The 16,270-nt window shown below is 51.7% G+C and overlaps 1 protein-coding gene across 1 annotated transcript in view; it reads left to right on the forward strand.

Moving 5' to 3' along the window:
• Positions 1-996: 996 nt before the first annotated feature.
• Positions 997-16,270, forward strand: part of CEACAM16 (carcinoembryonic antigen related cell adhesion molecule 16) — a 41,020-nt gene continuing 25,746 nt past the window's right edge. Inside the window, exons 1-12 of the mRNA XM_027860730.1 lie at positions 997-1,397; positions 2,849-3,217; positions 5,301-5,487; positions 6,213-6,268; positions 6,350-6,447; positions 6,940-6,981; positions 7,498-7,549; positions 10,423-10,531; positions 12,166-12,525; positions 12,660-12,733; positions 14,946-15,305; positions 15,722-15,997. Of these exons, the coding sequence (XP_027716531.1) occupies positions 1,346-1,397; positions 2,849-3,217; positions 5,301-5,487; positions 6,213-6,268; positions 6,350-6,447; positions 6,940-6,981; positions 7,498-7,549; positions 10,423-10,531; positions 12,166-12,525; positions 12,660-12,733; positions 14,946-15,305; positions 15,722-15,997 (2,035 nt within the window). The 5' untranslated portion in view covers positions 997-1,345. The remainder of the gene's footprint in view (positions 1,398-2,848; positions 3,218-5,300; positions 5,488-6,212; positions 6,269-6,349; positions 6,448-6,939; positions 6,982-7,497; positions 7,550-10,422; positions 10,532-12,165; positions 12,526-12,659; positions 12,734-14,945; positions 15,306-15,721; positions 15,998-16,270) is intronic.

Here is a 16,270-nt window from a genome sequence, read left to right on the forward strand (position 1 = left end):
TTAAGCCATCTATTCATTCATCCATTCATTCAATAACCCACTGTTCTCTCTGTCTTTGTTAAATGCCAAATGTGTTCAATGGTTCATGACCAGGCTCTGGAAGGGAGACGAAACTGAGACAAAATCTCCTTCCTGCCCTCACAGAGTTCATAGTTTATAAAATGAATGACACCAATTAGTTAACAAGCATTTATTAAGCACCTGCTGCGTGCCAGGCACTGTGCTAAGCACTAGGGATACAATGAAGAACCGCTCCCCTCCCCCCCAAAAAAAACCTCCATCAACACAAATGTGATGCATGGCATTACATGGTTAGCACATTAGAGTCAGACCAGGGTTCGAATCTTGCCTGACAGGAGGAACTAAAGATATGGTGTCCCACCTGGCTCTTGGTCTATCATAGATAAACAAAGCCAAGGGGAGGGAAGAGGGGAGGTCCTCAGAGCCTGGGGTGGGCAGGAAGGTTTCCTAAAGGGGGAAGCACTGGGGTTAGGCTCCTCAGAGTGTCCCCGGCTCCGCGTCCCACCTCTCGCCTCTGTGAATTAGCACGGATCCGTCACCCCCCTTGGGTCTGGGATGCCTCTTAGGATACAGAGCTGAGACTTGAACCCACGCCCTCTGATTCCCAATTCACCAACTGGAGAGATATCAGCTAGCAGAGTAAAAGAGTAAAGAAGGCTCGATTCTGAGTCAGAAGACCAGGGTTCACATTCCAGTTCTGGTGTGTACCGGCTGTGTGACTTCAGACAAGTCACTTCTCTCCTAGGGGCCTCAGTTTCCTCCTCTGTAAAATGAGGGGATTGGAGGCTCTAGAGCTGGAAGCTTGGGTTCTTAGGAATATCTCCAGATGGGGGCAGTCGTCCCTTATGGGGGAGGGGCTTGGAGCCCCGGGCCTTGCCTGGATACCTGGAGGAGGGAGAGAAGATGAGGTAATCCCTTGGGCCCTCTCTTGTGGTAAGATCTGGGCTAGGAGGGATCGGGGAAGCCCCAGAAAGTTCCCTAGTCACTCCAGTCAGCAGCAGGCCAGGGGAACAGGTCGGTCTGGTATCTGAGGAGCCAGGCCAGCCCCCAGGAGTGGAGGCCCGGCTCACCGGTCCCCTCCCTGCTCATTTGTGGGAAGGCTGAAGGAGAGGGGAGAGAGAGACCAGAGGCAGGTCAGACTGGATGAACGTACTGGCCTTGACCCCTTCCCAGTGCTCACCCTGACAGCATCACTTCACTTTGTCCCTGGACCGGCTGAGAGGTAGCTGAGGAGCAGAATCTCCGGGGAAGCCTTCTTCTCCAGGGTCTGGAAGAGACTGGCCACTCAGGGAGGTAGCTGCCTCTCAGAGAGGCAGCAAGAGCCATGGCCCGGCCCCACGGGGGACGTCGTGTCTGGAAGGAGTTTACCTTCACAGGTGAGGGGGGCTCCCCCGGGGCTGATGGGGGGGGCCAGATCATAAGGCTTGAAGGGAGAAGGAACTTTAGAGGGAGTCTAGCCCAACTCTCCCATTTCACAGAGGGGTAAACTGAGATTCAGAGAGGGGAAAGTTTCCCAGGGCACACAGGGATAGATGGATACTGTGTAAAGGATTCAACTTCCAGCAACACACAAACACGTACATCCACACACACACATGTGTGCATGCCACAGCAGTATAGAGCTACCACACATAAAATAGGACATGTTTCTGTACATGCCTCCACCCCATGAATACGAGTCACTCCCAAGTCACCAGACACTGGGCGGGTACCCATCCTGCCATCCCTTACTTCCGTAATCCCCACCGAGTAAGACTAGTCAAGAAGATAGCGTGTCTGTCTGTGTGTGTGTGTGAGTGTGTGTGTGGGTGTGTGGGTGTGTGTGTGTGTGTGTGTGTGTGTGTACCTGCATTGGAGAGGCAGGCACTAAAACTAACAAGGGGCTGGGACACATGTCCCCATTTTATGTAAAGAGGACCATTGCCTCCCTGAGAGAAAGAGAAGAGCCCCCTCCCCCAGATGGAGCTAAGGCCCCCTACCGGTGGAAGGGGAAGAGAGAGAGGCCTGGGGAGCCCCAGATGGGCAGCCAGAGATGAAAATCCTCTGGGCCTCAGTCTCCTCATCTTGAAAACAAAGATAAAGCGCACTAGGGGATCAGATGAGCTCTTGTCTGGCGAGGTCTTTTGTCCTGCTCACTCTCTGCTTTACATTATATTTATTTACGAACATGCTGTGCCATGCCCTGGGAGAACGTAAGCTCCATGAGGGCAGGGAATGTTTCATTATTCATCTTTGTGTCCACTTTGCCCTACATACAGTAAGACCATGGCAAATACTCACTGAATTACAATGGGCAGAATGGAATAGCAAGCTCCCGTCAATTACTAACATTCTATGGTCTAAACTCATTCAGCTCTAACATCCTCTGTTCTAAGGGCCTTTTACCTCTGACTTTCCCTGTTCTAAGACCCATCCCAGCTCTGATATTCCCTTTTCTCAGGCCCTTCCCAGCTCTGACATTCCATGTTCTAAAGGCTCTCCTGTCTCTGACATTCCCTGTTATGAGGCCCCTCCCAGCTCTGACATTCTGTGTTCTAAAGGCCCTCCCACCTCTGACATTACCTGTTCTAAGGTCCCTCCCAGGTCTGACATTCCACATTCTAAGAGCCCTTCCTACTCTGACTTTCGATTATTTAATTTAAATAATTTAAAGGGTCAAAAAAAGCTTCTCCCAGCTAGCTAGGCCTAGGGTCCAGGGATCACTGTTAGCCCACTTCCCACACATCCATCCACCCACCCCTCCCCTGTTGTCTTCAGGGCCCACTCCACTCCAGTTGAGGAGGGTGGGACTATCACCTTCAGGACCTTCCCTCTGCCCCTCTCACAGCCTCCCTGTTGGCCTGGTGGACTGTCCATCAGGCCTGGGCCGCTCTCCTCATTGAGAAGATTCCTGAGGTGCCCCAGGAGGGCCAAGACATCCTTCTGTCTGTTCACGGTGTCCCAGGGGCCATCCAGGATTTCAACTGGTACCAGGGCAAGGAGACTGATGGGGGCACAATGATCTTCTCCTACATCCCAGGCCTGCAAAGGCCTCAGAGGGATGGAAACGCCATGAAGGGGAGGAACATCATTGGATTTCCCAACGGCTCCCTCCTCCTCCGCAATGCCCAGCCCAAGGATAGCGGTACCTACCAAGTGGGCATCACCATCAATCCAGCCTGGATCGTGAGGGCCAAGACTGAGCTACAAGTCACAGGTGAGGGGACTTTTGGGGAAAGGGCTAAGGGGAGTCTCATGCCTTCTGGTGGAAAGCGCCCAGTCCAAGAAGGGAACACAGCTGTGCCCTCAGGCAGCCCCCAGCCTGAGGAGAGAAACATGCCTGCCCTTGAACCTGAAGTCCAGGCCCAGGAAAGTTTCCCCAGAGAGCTACAAGGAAAGGCTTCCAATTAAATTAGAGTGTCAGAGCCTTTCAGCTTAGCTTCCCCATCTGACATCAAGGGAAACTAAGGCACAGAGAGAACATGGGATTTACATGGGATCTCCTACAGCCAGGGCCCCTGACTTGCAAACCAAAGTTCTGACCACTACATAAACTTCTGAACCTTAGAACCTTAGAACACAGAATATGGAATCTCATCTCAGAGCTGAGAAGGACCTTCGAACTGAAAACAGAATGTCAGAGCTAGGAGTGCCCTTAGAAGAGGGAATGTCAGAGCTAAAAGGGCCCTTAGAACATGGAATGTCAGAGCTGGGAGGGCCCTTAGAACAGGGAATGTCAGGGCTGGGAAGGGCCTTAGAATAGGGAATGTTGGAGTTGGGAGGGCCTTTAGAACAGGGAATGTTGGAGTTGGGAGGGCCCTTAGAACAGGGAATGTCAGGGCTGGGAGGGCCCTTAGAACAGGGAATGTCAGGGCTGGGAGGACCCTTAGAACAGGGAATGTCAGGGCTGGGAGGGCCCTTAGAACAGGAAATGGGGGCAGCTAGGTGGCGCAGTGGATAGAGCACTGGCCCTGGATTCAGGAGGACCTGAGTTCAAATCCAGCCTCAGACACATAACACTTACTAGCTGTGTGACGCTGGGCAAGTCACTTAACCCCATTGCCTAGCCAAAAAAGAACAGGGAATGTCAGGGCTGGGAGGGGCTGTAGAGCTTGGAATACCAGGGATGCTGAAGCCAGCTATACTCACCTCTTAAGAGAAGGTTAACGGACTCAGAATTGAGAAGATATATATTCTTGGACCCAGACAATGTATGGATTTATTCGACTTTGTCTCACCCCTGTTTATTCATCACAAAGATTGTGTGGTTCTCTTTTTATGGAGGGTGGGAAAGAATTGGTGAGAAGAGAGAGGGTCAGTGTTGCCCAGAAAAGCATGGAAAGAAAGCTCAGAAGGAAACAAAGACGAGGAAGACAGTTTCAGTCCTAATGATATTAGCTAGTATTTATAGAGTACCTGCTATGTGCCAGGCATGCAGCTAAGCACTTTACAGATCTCACCTCATTTGATCCTCACAACCACCCTGGGAGGGAGGTGCAATTATTATCCCCATCTTACAGATGAGGAGGCAGACAGAGGTTAAGTGACTTGCCCGGGGTCACCCAGTTTGTAAGAGTCTAAGGCTGGATTTGAATTCAAGGCTTCCTGACCCCAGTCCCAGCACTCTACCCACCTAGCTGCCTCTACTTTTGAAAGTAATAGGCCAAATTTGTTCCATGCTTTAAAAACTAATCCTCTCTACATCATAAGTTCACTTAAAGGACAGCATTTACTATTACTACACAGGTGCCTACTTAGGGAAAGTTCCCTCTATTGTTTTGGAGTCCACAACCTGCTTGGGCATCCTGGTGGTGCTGATTTCTGATTGGCTGGCTAGTGTGGTCTTGTCTGAGACTAGATAGATGTGGTTTTGGTTGAGTGCATGAACACGCCTGCTGTTTCTGTGAGCAGTGTGAGAATTGGGTCTGGGGGCAGTGGCTGGGATCCCATCACATGGACATGCTTGCTGGTCTAGTGAGGCATACTTGAGATATTGGGTCGGGGGGCCTGTCATGTGGTTAAAGTCAGATTGTGCGGTCAAATCAGGACACGCCTGCTGTTCAGTGAGGCTCCTAAAGAAGTTAGATTATTGGGGTTGGGGGCAGCTTTATTAAGATTTCATCAGAAGGGAAAGGGCTTCCACTTACATCAGCAGAGGAGAGGGGGGTGTCCACTCCAGACCTGGGGAGCTCCATCAGAGCAGACCCGCAAGAGAGTCAGAGAATTCTGGGGCTCCCCTACACCAGCCCGAGCCAGGACGTCCCTCAGCCTAGCAAGGTCCTCCTCTCGTTCTTTTTCAGAGAAAGCCTTGAACTCCACCAGCCCCATTCCCGAGCACCAGGATCCAGCGAAGGACAGCTCCTTGCCCATGAACTCGGGGACCACAGTCGCCATTGTTGTCGGCTGCCTGGGTTTGGGGGCCCTCGTTGTGGGCAGTGGCTTGGTCTACCTGCTGGTCACTAGAAGCTGGAAGATCAAAAGTCCTGAGTACTGTAGTGTCCTACTTTCCCCATCCTTTCCCTCTGTCCCTCTGATTGTCAGCATGGGTCCAGATTAGGCTAAGAAACACTGAGTTAGGTTGCCCTTAGAGCTCACCTTTCAGCAAGAACAGAAGTCTCCTCTACCTCATCCATGAGAGGTGATCATGCAACTCTGCTTGGATACCTTCAGGAACAGGGAGCTCTCTCCCTCCTGGGGCAGTCCACCTCCTAGCTGATCACTAGCAACTTCTTTATATCAAGAGGAAATCTGCCTCTGGGAACTTGGCACTTTCTCTTCCTCCTGTCTCTTCCTCCTGGGGCCATCCATGATTATGGTCCCCTCCCCAGTGTTCTCCCTCCCTTCTCTGCATCCCCACTTCCTCCAGCTGCTCCTTGCCTGATGTGACCTCCAGTACCTTCATCAGGACCCCTTCCTCTCTAGCTTGTCAATGTTGAGGTATCCAGAATTGGACACCATGCTGCAGATGGGAAAACTGAGTCCAAAGATAGCAGGGATCTCGCCTCCCTTGGCTAAACACAAGTCATCCCTGTTCAGAGCACACAGGGTGGTAGGGGAGGCAGTTGGCACACCCACGCCTCACTCCTCCAGGGACCACTGAGCAACCCCGGGTGGGTCTATTATCCTGTCTGGGCCCCAGACTCCTCCTTGGTCACCCTAGAAGAGGACATGACCTGGCCCAAGACAACCAGAATCCTCTGATCTTCTTTCAGGGCCATCACCGCAAGACCAGACCTAGGAAGACACATGTGCCACAAACACAAAGCTGGTAAGACCGGAGACCAATGGGGGCAGGGGGCTGGGGGTCCCCAGACAGTCAGTCAGTCCCCCTACTTCTCCCCCACCCCAGACAGCAGTAATATCTATGAGGAGATCCATTCTCCCAACATCCTGATCACACCAAAGAGTGATAAAGGAAGCAGCAGTCCAAACCTGACCACAACTATGGTAAGTGTCTCTCTCCCTTCTTCCCTTACACACCCCCCTCGGCTGACCCTGCTCTGCAGAGATCTCTGTAACTTCCCAAGCACATTCCTGGATGAGACTTCAGCTCACAAGAGCCAGCCCAGAAAGGGAGGCAGGGCAGAAGTGATCATGCCCATTTTACAGATGAAGACGGGGAGCCATTTGCTCATTTGCTGGGCTCAGGGAAAGTGCAAGATCAGGACCCTCAGCCCGAAGCTCATTCTCTTCCCATCAAGCTGCCTCAGCTCCTTCCTGGGGAAATTGGGGAGGAGATAGGTCAGGAGAGGAGGTCCGGGGTCAAAGATTAAAGAGAAAAGATAAGGCTACGGGTCAAAGGTTTTAGCTGGGGAAAACCAAAAACATCTTAAAGGATTTGCCCACAGGTTTTAGGCTTGTAGATGGAGCCAAAGATCAATGTGGGGAATGGGGGAGCAGGGAACACCCTGTAGTTACGTGCACTCTATCCATGCCCAGCCCCAGACCAGGAACCACGAAGAGGAAGATCAGCGCTACCAGGTATCAGAGTACAAGATGGAGAGGGGGAGGGAAGGCAGGACGATGTGCTGGGCAGGGGCGGGGGAAGGGAGCAAGGGAGGGTGGGGGATGGGAGAGAGCCTGCAGATGGACTCTGGGAGGGCCCGGCTCCTCCTTTCTATCTCTGGATCCCCCTGTCTCCTCCACTTTCTCTCTGAATCTCTCTGCCTCATTTTCTTTCTCTCACAGAATGACGGGGTATTAAGACTGGCAGGGCCCATACAGCATAAAACATCGGATCTTGAAGTGTCTTTAAAATACAGAACAGGGAATGTCAGAGCTGGGAGGGGCCTACTATTGATTTCTAATGAGTCAAAGTCCACTAAGACCCCCAGATCTTTTTCAGACAAACTGCTGTCCAGCCATCTGTCCTTCATCCTATGCTTCTGTCTGTGCCCATTGCCCCACACTGCTCTCCCTCCGTGGGTCTCTCTCTGGCAGCCTCCCCATCTCTCTGGGTGTCCAGGCTACTCACTCGTTTTCTTGCTCTCCACCCAGAAGCTGCAGGACCCAGACCCTGCTCCGTACTGCCAACTCACACCCACGGCCTGACCTGAGAACCCCTCCCTCCTGGAGCAACTGAAGCCAGGGCTACTACTGGGAAATAAAACCTTTCCAGAAATAGTTCAAGATCTGGGATCCAGGGTGGCCTGGGCCACCAGCGCTGCTGGACAGGATCAAGCTTGGGCAGAGTTCCCAGAGGGAGGTGGCAGGGAGGGCATGGCCCAGGCCCAACTCACCTCTCCCCTGTTTGTGTCTCAGTCCTCATTAAACAGGACTCCTCCTAGCCCAGGCTTGTCCCTGAGGATGATGCTGAGAGGGCAGGTGCCTGGGCCTGAGGTTCTGGACCCTGCAAGGAGGGGACACGTAGAAGGATGCAGGGGTTTGGAAGTATAGAATCTCTGCCAAAGACATTGAGGGCAAACGGGCCTTCCCTGCCCTGACCGCTGTCCCCAAGCCTCATGATCCGCTTCCAGTCACCCTGGGATGTAGGATGGTGTTACATCTTCCCTCATTGCTTTCCACCTGGTAAATCTCCTCCTGATCCTGGTCCTCTAGTAAATGAGGGGAGGAAGGGAATAAGCACTTATTAAGTGCCTACTGTGTGCTGGCCACTGTACTAAGCACATCTAGAAATATTATCTCTTTTGATGCTCACAACCCTGAGAGGTAGATGCTATTATGACGCCCATTTTACAGTTGAGGAAACTGAGGCAAACTGGGGTTGTTTTTTTGGGGGGGCGGTTAAACAATTTGTCCAGAGTCACCCAGGTAGTAAGTATGTGAGGCTGGATTGGAACTCAGATCTTCCTGACTCCAGCCCAGATCTATCCACTGCGCCACGCCACCACCACATAGAGGTAGTTGTCCCAGGAGTGTTTCACTTCCTTCCTTCCGTCCTTCCTTCCTTCTATGGTAAAAAGAATGCTGACTCCAAAGCCAGAGAGCCTGGATTCAAATTCTGCCTCTGATTCTTACTACTTGTGTGGCTCCAGGCAGTTAGCCTCCCCAGTTAGCCTCAGTTTTCACATCTATAAAATGAGGCACTTAGTTCTATGGCCTCTGAGGTCAGAAATCTAGAACTGTCCAGCACTCAAGGTAGGGCTCTGTCTGCCCCCACCTCTCCAATGACAGTCACAGCACTGGCCACAAGCCACACCCGTCCCTCCACTGGGGTCATGTCATCCAGCCCTCTGCCTCAGGAGAGGAAAGTACCACCTGCCTCCTCTGGTCACAAAGTATCAAGCATCCCACGGGAGAGGCAGCCACCCGGTCTTCATGTTCTACTTCTCTCCTGCTAAAAGGACAAGGATCTGTCCTCCCTGGGCCTTCCTGTCTCCTTGCATACAATGAGGCGGGAGTGCAGCAGATGGGCACCCGAGGTCCCTTTCAGCCCAGACAATAGGCGATTGTGTGAATTGGATGCGGCGGAGGATCCTGAGTGGTCACCAGGCGGCAGCACCATCCCACAGACTGATGGTGCTTCTGAATGGTTTCACTTGGCTTGGGTTTGTTTCCTATGGTTTCCAATTAAAAGTCCCTCTGGAAAATCCCAATGTTGTGAGGGATTGTGGAAAGACAGGCAGGCACGTACTGCCCGTGGGTAGAGTTGGGACCTCTGCCTTCCATCTATCCTGGAAAGCGACTGGCGATGACCAGAGGGACTGTCCCCTTTGGCAAAGATTCTGAAGTAGGTGTATAGAAGAAGAACACTGGGGCAGAGACCTCAGGCAAACCAAATTATTGATAACAGCACTCTTTGTGTTTGCCAAGAGGTGAAAACTGAGTCAATGCCCATCGATGGGGGAATGGCTGAACACATTGTGGTCCCTGAAGGAAATGGAATGTGACTGCTGGAAGAATCCTGGGAAGATCTTCATTACCTGATACACAGGGAGAAAAAATATAATGTATGCAGTGACCTTTTTTGTTTGTGCAGTCATTTTTCAGTCATGTCTGACTCTTTGTGACTCCATTTGGGCTTGTCTTAGCAAAGATATTGGAGTGGTTTGCTATTTCCTTCTCTAGCTCATTTACAGATGAGGAAACTGAGGCAAACAGGGTGAAGTGACATGCCCAGGGTCACACAACTAGTAAGTGTCTGAGGCTGGATTTGAACTGAGGTCCTCCTGATTCCGGTGCTCTATCTACTATGCCACCTAGCTGCCCTCCACAACTTACCTGTAGCTAAAGGAGTAGCTATTTTCCAATTCTTAATGACTCTATTTGGAGTTTCCTCTTTGAGGAGTTCACTATACCGCTATGCCTTGTCCCCTACTAAAAGAGTAGATTAGGTGAGGGTTGGGGATATAAGCTACCTGAATCTCAGCAAAACTGATCTACCATTCTTGTAAAAAAAGATGGAGTTAAATGAATTGGGCAATAATACAATCAGGGGGATTCAAAATTGTTTGGATATGCTGGACCCAAAGAGTAGTGAGTAATGATTCAATGTCAACCTGGCTGGAGGTCTATAGCAGAGTGCCCCAGGGATCTGCGCTGGGCTCCAAACTGGTTCACTTTCTTATCAATGACTTGGATAAAGGCCTAGAGGTCAGGCTAATGACATAAGGCTAGGTGGGAGAGCTAACACACTGGATGCCAGAGTCAAGGTCCAAAAAAGATCTTGATGGCTAGAACCTTGGGCTGAATCTTGTTAACTGAAATTATTCCATAGGCACAAGTATGCAGTCTTAGATTTGGGCACAAACAAACAAAAAACCAACCTGATAAGTATAATATAACGGTCTTCGTGGCTAGACAGTGATTATTCTGGAAAAGATCTGGGGGTCTCAGTGGACCCCCAGCAGATTCACAGGAGTCAGTCCTGGGAGGTAGCAGCTGATGTAATCTTGGGCTGCACTAAGCGGCCAAGCTCCCAGGCCTAGGGAGATGGCAACCCCCATCCTCTGCCCTCACCAGACCTCGCCTGGAGGATCAAGTTCACTTCTGGGCACCATGTTCAGAAGGATGTCGATAAGCTGCAGGCTGGAGAGCGTCCAAGGGAAGAGAAGCAGACTGGGGAACGATTGTGGGTCTGTGTCATATGAGGTCTGGTGGAAGGAGCCTGGAGGAGAGAACATGATAGCTAGCATCAAGGACTTGAAGGATTGTCATGTGCGGGACCAATGGTGTCTGCTTTGTTTGGCTCCAACACCGGGACCAGGGGAGTGGGAAGGACAGGGAGACTGAGGCTGGAGGGCACTGAAGCCTTCCCACCAGCGATCGGAGCTGTCCCAGTGCTGACCAGGGCTGGGGGCGGGGTGGGGGAGGGGGTGCCTCCAAAGGGGTCTTAAAGCAGAAGCTGGAACATCAGTTATAGAGCGCGTCCTAGCCAAGACTCCTGGTTACGGTTGGACTGGGAGATCCTTCCCAACTCTCAGATTCTCTGATTTGGTGATTGCCTGTTTTGAGGGCCCTCCCAGCTCTGACAATCCCGGTTCTAAGGCTCCTCCCAGATCCGACATTCTCTGTTCTAAGGCCCTCCCAGATCTGACATTCTCTGTTCTAAGGCTCCTCCCAGATCTGACATTCTCTGTTCTAAGGACCTCCTAACTCTGACATCCCCTATTCTAAAGACCCTTCCAGCTCTGACATCCCCTGTTCTAAGGTCCCTCCCAGCTCTGACATTCCGTATTTCACAAGCCAGGTAGTATCTCAGGGAACGTGTCAGTCAGTCAGTCAATAAATGTTTATTAGTCCCCTACTTTGTTTCAGGTATTGTGCTAAGAGCTGAGGTCGCAGAGAAGGATAAAAGACAGTCCCTGACCTCAATGAACTCTCCATCTAGTGGGGAAGACAAAAAGCAAACAGCTACAGACAGAAGAGGCACAGACAGGCTAAACTGAAGACAGACAACAGAGGGCGGCCACTAACATTAAGGGACATGGGGAAAGGCTTCCTGGGGAAGGTGGGACTTTAGCTGAGACTGGAAGGAAGCCAGGAAGCAGAGAGGGAGGGTGTTCCAGGCATAGGGCACAGCCAAGGAAAATGCTCAGAGCCTGGAGATGGAGGAACGTATTTGTGGAACAGCCAGGAGGTCACTGGAATAAGGGGGGTTTAAGGTATAAGAAGATTGGAAATGGGGTAGGCAGGTAGGAGGAGCTGAGTCCTTATTTTACAAATAGAGAAACTGAGGTAAGACAAAAGCTTCCAGCTGCCACAGGGAATCAGCAGCCATCTGCGATCTCAATATGCCCATTCCCATCCCAATGCAGCCACTGCTTCCAGAGACTTTTTGGTACGTGGGCAGTAATCAGACCCCAAACACACATCTTAGCATCACAGAATGACAGAACATTAAAGCTATAAGGACCCAAGAGATCCTCCAGCCCAGCCCCACCATTTTAGAGGGGGTAAACTGAGGCACAGAGAGGGCTTGGGGTTACGCCATGAGGCAGAGGCAGCCGGGTCTCCTGACTGCAGAGTTTCTGGCTCCCAGTCCAAAGTTCATTCCATTACTCCATACCTCCTGCCCTCTCCCAAGCTAGTATAACAGTCTTTGTTTTTTGTCCCCCAATGATCTCCAAGCACATAAAGAGACTGGCTGAGGAAGCCAGGTTCTGGTAATTCGGTAAGAGCTGTCCTGAAATCCTCCCCTTTCTGCCCCCTGCAACTGCCCCATCCACTCTGGCCTCTGGCCTGCTTGTCCTTTCGGTGCCTGAGGAACAATGAGAAAGGTACAGCCTCCCTCCCCAGAGGGACCGGGGCAGGTCATGGCCCCATGGCTGCCCTTGGCACACACCAGTTGGGTGCCCCAACCGAGACCCAGATTTCTGGTGACTCGATCCCTCCAAATTCAGGTGATCTCCCCAATGTTCCAAGTCGCCACTCCCTCCCAGATCCAGCCCCAGACCCAAGAGGAGTCACAACCAGGAGCGCTCACCTAAGGGACTCCAGAAGATCCCCAGGCACAGGCAACAGGCTTCCTGGTCTCCATTTGGGAGTAGCAAATGGCACTACCCTGGGGCAGCTGGAACCCCCACCAACGGGGCTCCTGGCCCTGGAAGGGACTTCTCCTGACAGGTGAGACAAAACAGCAGTGCTCTGCTGTGACTCCCCAAACATGCACACACACATCCAAAGGGCTAGAGGGGAGACTTCAGTTTCTCCTCCCGTAAACTGAGGGCACTTGACTTTAAGGTCTCTTGTCCCCCCAGCTCTAAATCCCGTGATGCTCCAAGACAGATACAGAGGCTGAGGGAGAGAGGGCTCCCACATCCTCAGCGAAGGTGTAAGCCAAAGGTTAGAGCAAGTTTGGGGCTGGGGAGTGGAGGAGAGGACCAGCTGTGCTTGAGAGTGGTCAGTGGCACCCTATGCAGTGGGAGGGCATCCCGAGCCAGATCCAGACTCTTTCTATTGTTCCTTCCCTTTCCATCGCGAGGGGAACGAAGACAATAAGGAGTTAAGGAAAAGCTGTCGGAAACGGGGACATCAACAAGCCGAGATTCTTGTCCTCCCTTTGCTTCTCACTGCTGTGTGACCTCAGGCAGGGCACATCCCCATGTTTGGAAACCAGGGAGACCTCAGGGGTTGGAGCTCAAGGTCTTCCAAGGTCCCTTTGAGCTCTTATGCTCTCAGATTCTACTTAAGGAGAGATACCATCAGAATGTCCTTCTGTCTATTGATCCTTTTACTTTTTACTCCCCTGACCCTACCACTAGAACCCCAAAACTAAGACCCTGATGCCACAGATTCAGAGGGGCAGAGCTGGAAGAATGGGAGAGCATCCAATGTCACCACTGGGAGGACTCTTAGAATGTCTCACACAGATTATCAGAGTGTGAAGGGCACTTAGAACAGGGAATGTCCAGGCTGGGAGAGACCTTAAGACATGGGATGGGAGAACTGGAAGGATCCCTAGGACATAGCATGTCAGAACTGGGAGGGACCCTTAGAACATAGAATATCAGAGCTGAGAGGGACCTTAGTACAGGAAATTGGAGCTGGAAGAGACCTTAGAACATAGAATGTTAGAAATGGAAACATGCTTAGAACAGCAAATGTCCAGGCTGGGAGGAACCTTAGGATATGGAATGTGAGAACTGGAAGGGTCCCTAGAACATAGAATGTCAGAACTGGGAGGGACCCTTAGAACATAGAATGTCAGAACTGGGAGGGACCCTTAGAACATAGAATGTCAGAACTGGGAGGGACCTTTAGAACATAGAATATCAGAGCTAGGAGGGACACTTAGAGCGGGGAATGTTGGATCTGAAAGGGACGTTAAAATATAGAATGTTAGAGTTGGAAAGGTGCTCAGAATAGGGAATGTCCAGGCTGGGAGGGACCTTAGAATAGGAAATGTTGGAGCTAGAAGGGACCTTAGGACATGGAATGTTAGACGTGGAAAGGTGCTTAGAACAGGAAATGTCCAGACTAGGAGGGACCTTAGGACATGGAATGTGAAAAGTGGAAAGGTCCCTAGAACATAGAATGTCAGAACTAGGAGGGACCTTAGAATAGAGAATGTCAGAGCTAAGAGGGGTCTTAGAACATAGGCTATCAAAGCTGGGAGGGACCTTTAGAACAGGGAATGTTAGAGCTGGGAGAAGCCTTAGAATATTGAATGTTGGAACTGGGAAGGACCATAGAATGTAGAATAAGATATAGAATGAACATGGAATGTGCAAGCTGGGAGGGGCTTTAGAATATAAAATATCAGAACTAGAACATGGAATGTGAGAGCCAAGAGAGATCCTAGAACAAAGAAATTCAGAGCTTGGACATCATTTAGAACATAGAACTGAGAGCCGGGAGGGAACCTAGAACATACTAGGGAGGATCTTAGAAAGTAGAATATAGAAGAATCCTCACTACCTGTGTGACTTTGGGAAATTTTCATAGCCTCTGGAGGTCTCAGTTTCTTCAGTCAGAAGGTGAGGATTGACTACATGACCCCAAATATCTCTATGTTTCTATGTCAAAGACTGAAGGGAACTTGGAACATGGAATATCAGAGAAGAGAACACAGAACGCTGGAGCTCAAGAGGATCTTGGAACGTAGACTATGATACCTGTGGGGAAGGGGAGATGTCTAGGACCTAGAATGTCAGAGCTGGAAGGAACCTTAGAGAAGAACCAGAAAGGGACCTTAGCATAAAGAATGCCAAATCCAAAAGGGCCATTAGAGCAGAGGGTGTCAATGCCAGAAGGAGCCTTATGAAACGTCATAGCTGGGAGGCCCTTCGAACACATAATGTTACAACTAGAAGTCATTCAGAATGAAGAACATAGAATGTCAGATCTGGGAGGGGCCGAGAACAAGGAATGACGGAGCTGGGAAGGGCCTTAGAACAGGGAATGTCCGAGCTGGAATAGACCATAAAGATCACTGAGCCCATCTGTCAGATAAGACAACTGAGGCTCCAACACAGGAAGTGACCTACCCAAGTTCTCACACAGACCATCTTTTCTTCTCGCTCTCCCTTTCCCCTTCCTCCCAGCTCTCCTCCTAAGTGCCTGGATCCCACCAGCCCCAGCCCTGCTGAACATCTTAGCCATCCCGGAGGAACCGGCCCAGGGGGAGAACGTCACCCTGCTGGTGAGAGGCCTCCCTGGGGAGCTCGTGGCTTACAACTGGTACCGAGGGACAAGCCTCAGCCAGGCCCACCTCATCCTGAGCTACATCATCAGCATTGCAGATGAGACACCGGGCCCTGCCTACACAGGCCGGGAAGCCGTCCGCCCCGATGGGAGCCTGGACATCCGGGACGTGGTCCCTGAGGACTCCGGCAGCTACATCCTGCAAACCCTCAACCAGCGGTTCGAGACCGACGTTGCCTATGGGCACCTGCTGGTCTATGGTGAGAGCGTCCCCCCGGCTGGCCCTCCGCCAGCTCCCTCCTCCTCTCTCTTAATCTGTAATGCCCTCCCACCTCAGGATCGTAGCATCCTGTGCTTAAGGACCAGGAGGGTCTTAGAGGTCATCTGGTCCAATCCCTTCGTGTTACAGGTGAGGAAACTGAGGTCCAGAGAGGTTGTGACTTTCCCAAGGCCATGCAGGTCGTAAGTGGCTAGGCTGGGATATGAACCCAGGTTCTCTGACTCCGGGTTCAGTGTTCTCTCCATGACACCAGGGTTTGTTTGGATTTGTGATATGTGAATTTCTCATGGTCTCCCATCCTGCCATCGCTAACAGTGTCACTTGGCCGGGGGATGGGGGGGGCGGGTCACCATCTAGGTGGTGTCCAGTCCCCTCCCCCTCTGCCTCTCCCCCCAGAGATCCTGTCCCCACCTCTCCTCCTGGCCAATGGCACCAAGCTGGTGGAGCGGCGAGACGCCATCCATCTGCTGTGCAGTACACCCAGCATGGCAGACATCCGCTGGTTCTTCAATGGGGAGCCGCTCCCTATTGGCAGCCGTCTGGGGCTCACCCCAGACAACCGGGTTCTGGTCCGGCACAACGTCCGCAGAGAAGAGGCCGGGTCCTACCAGTGCGAGGTTTGGAACCCTGTCAGCGTCAGCCGCAGTGACCCTGTCAACCTCACGGTGTACTGTGAGTCCTCCCCAAGACCCTACACCTGCCCTCTGCCCCTGCTACACCTGGGCTTTGGCCTTTTCTGCCACAGAAGGAGGTAGAGAACCATCATTATAGGTCAGGGAATGTCAGAGTTGGAAAGGCCCTCAGAACAGGGAATGTCAGAGCTGGGAGGGGCCTCAGAACAGAGGATGTCAGAGCTGGGAGGGGGCCCTCAGAACAGGGAATGTCAGGGCTGGGAGGAGCCTCAGAACAGGAAATGTCAGAGTTGGGAGGGCCCTCAGAACAGGG

Source organism: Vombatus ursinus, unplaced genomic scaffold (genome assembly GCF_900497805.2).
Source record: "Vombatus ursinus unplaced genomic scaffold, bare-nosed wombat genome assembly UNPS02014239.1, whole genome shotgun sequence".
Lineage (NCBI taxonomy): Eukaryota > Metazoa > Chordata > Mammalia > Diprotodontia > Vombatidae > Vombatus > Vombatus ursinus.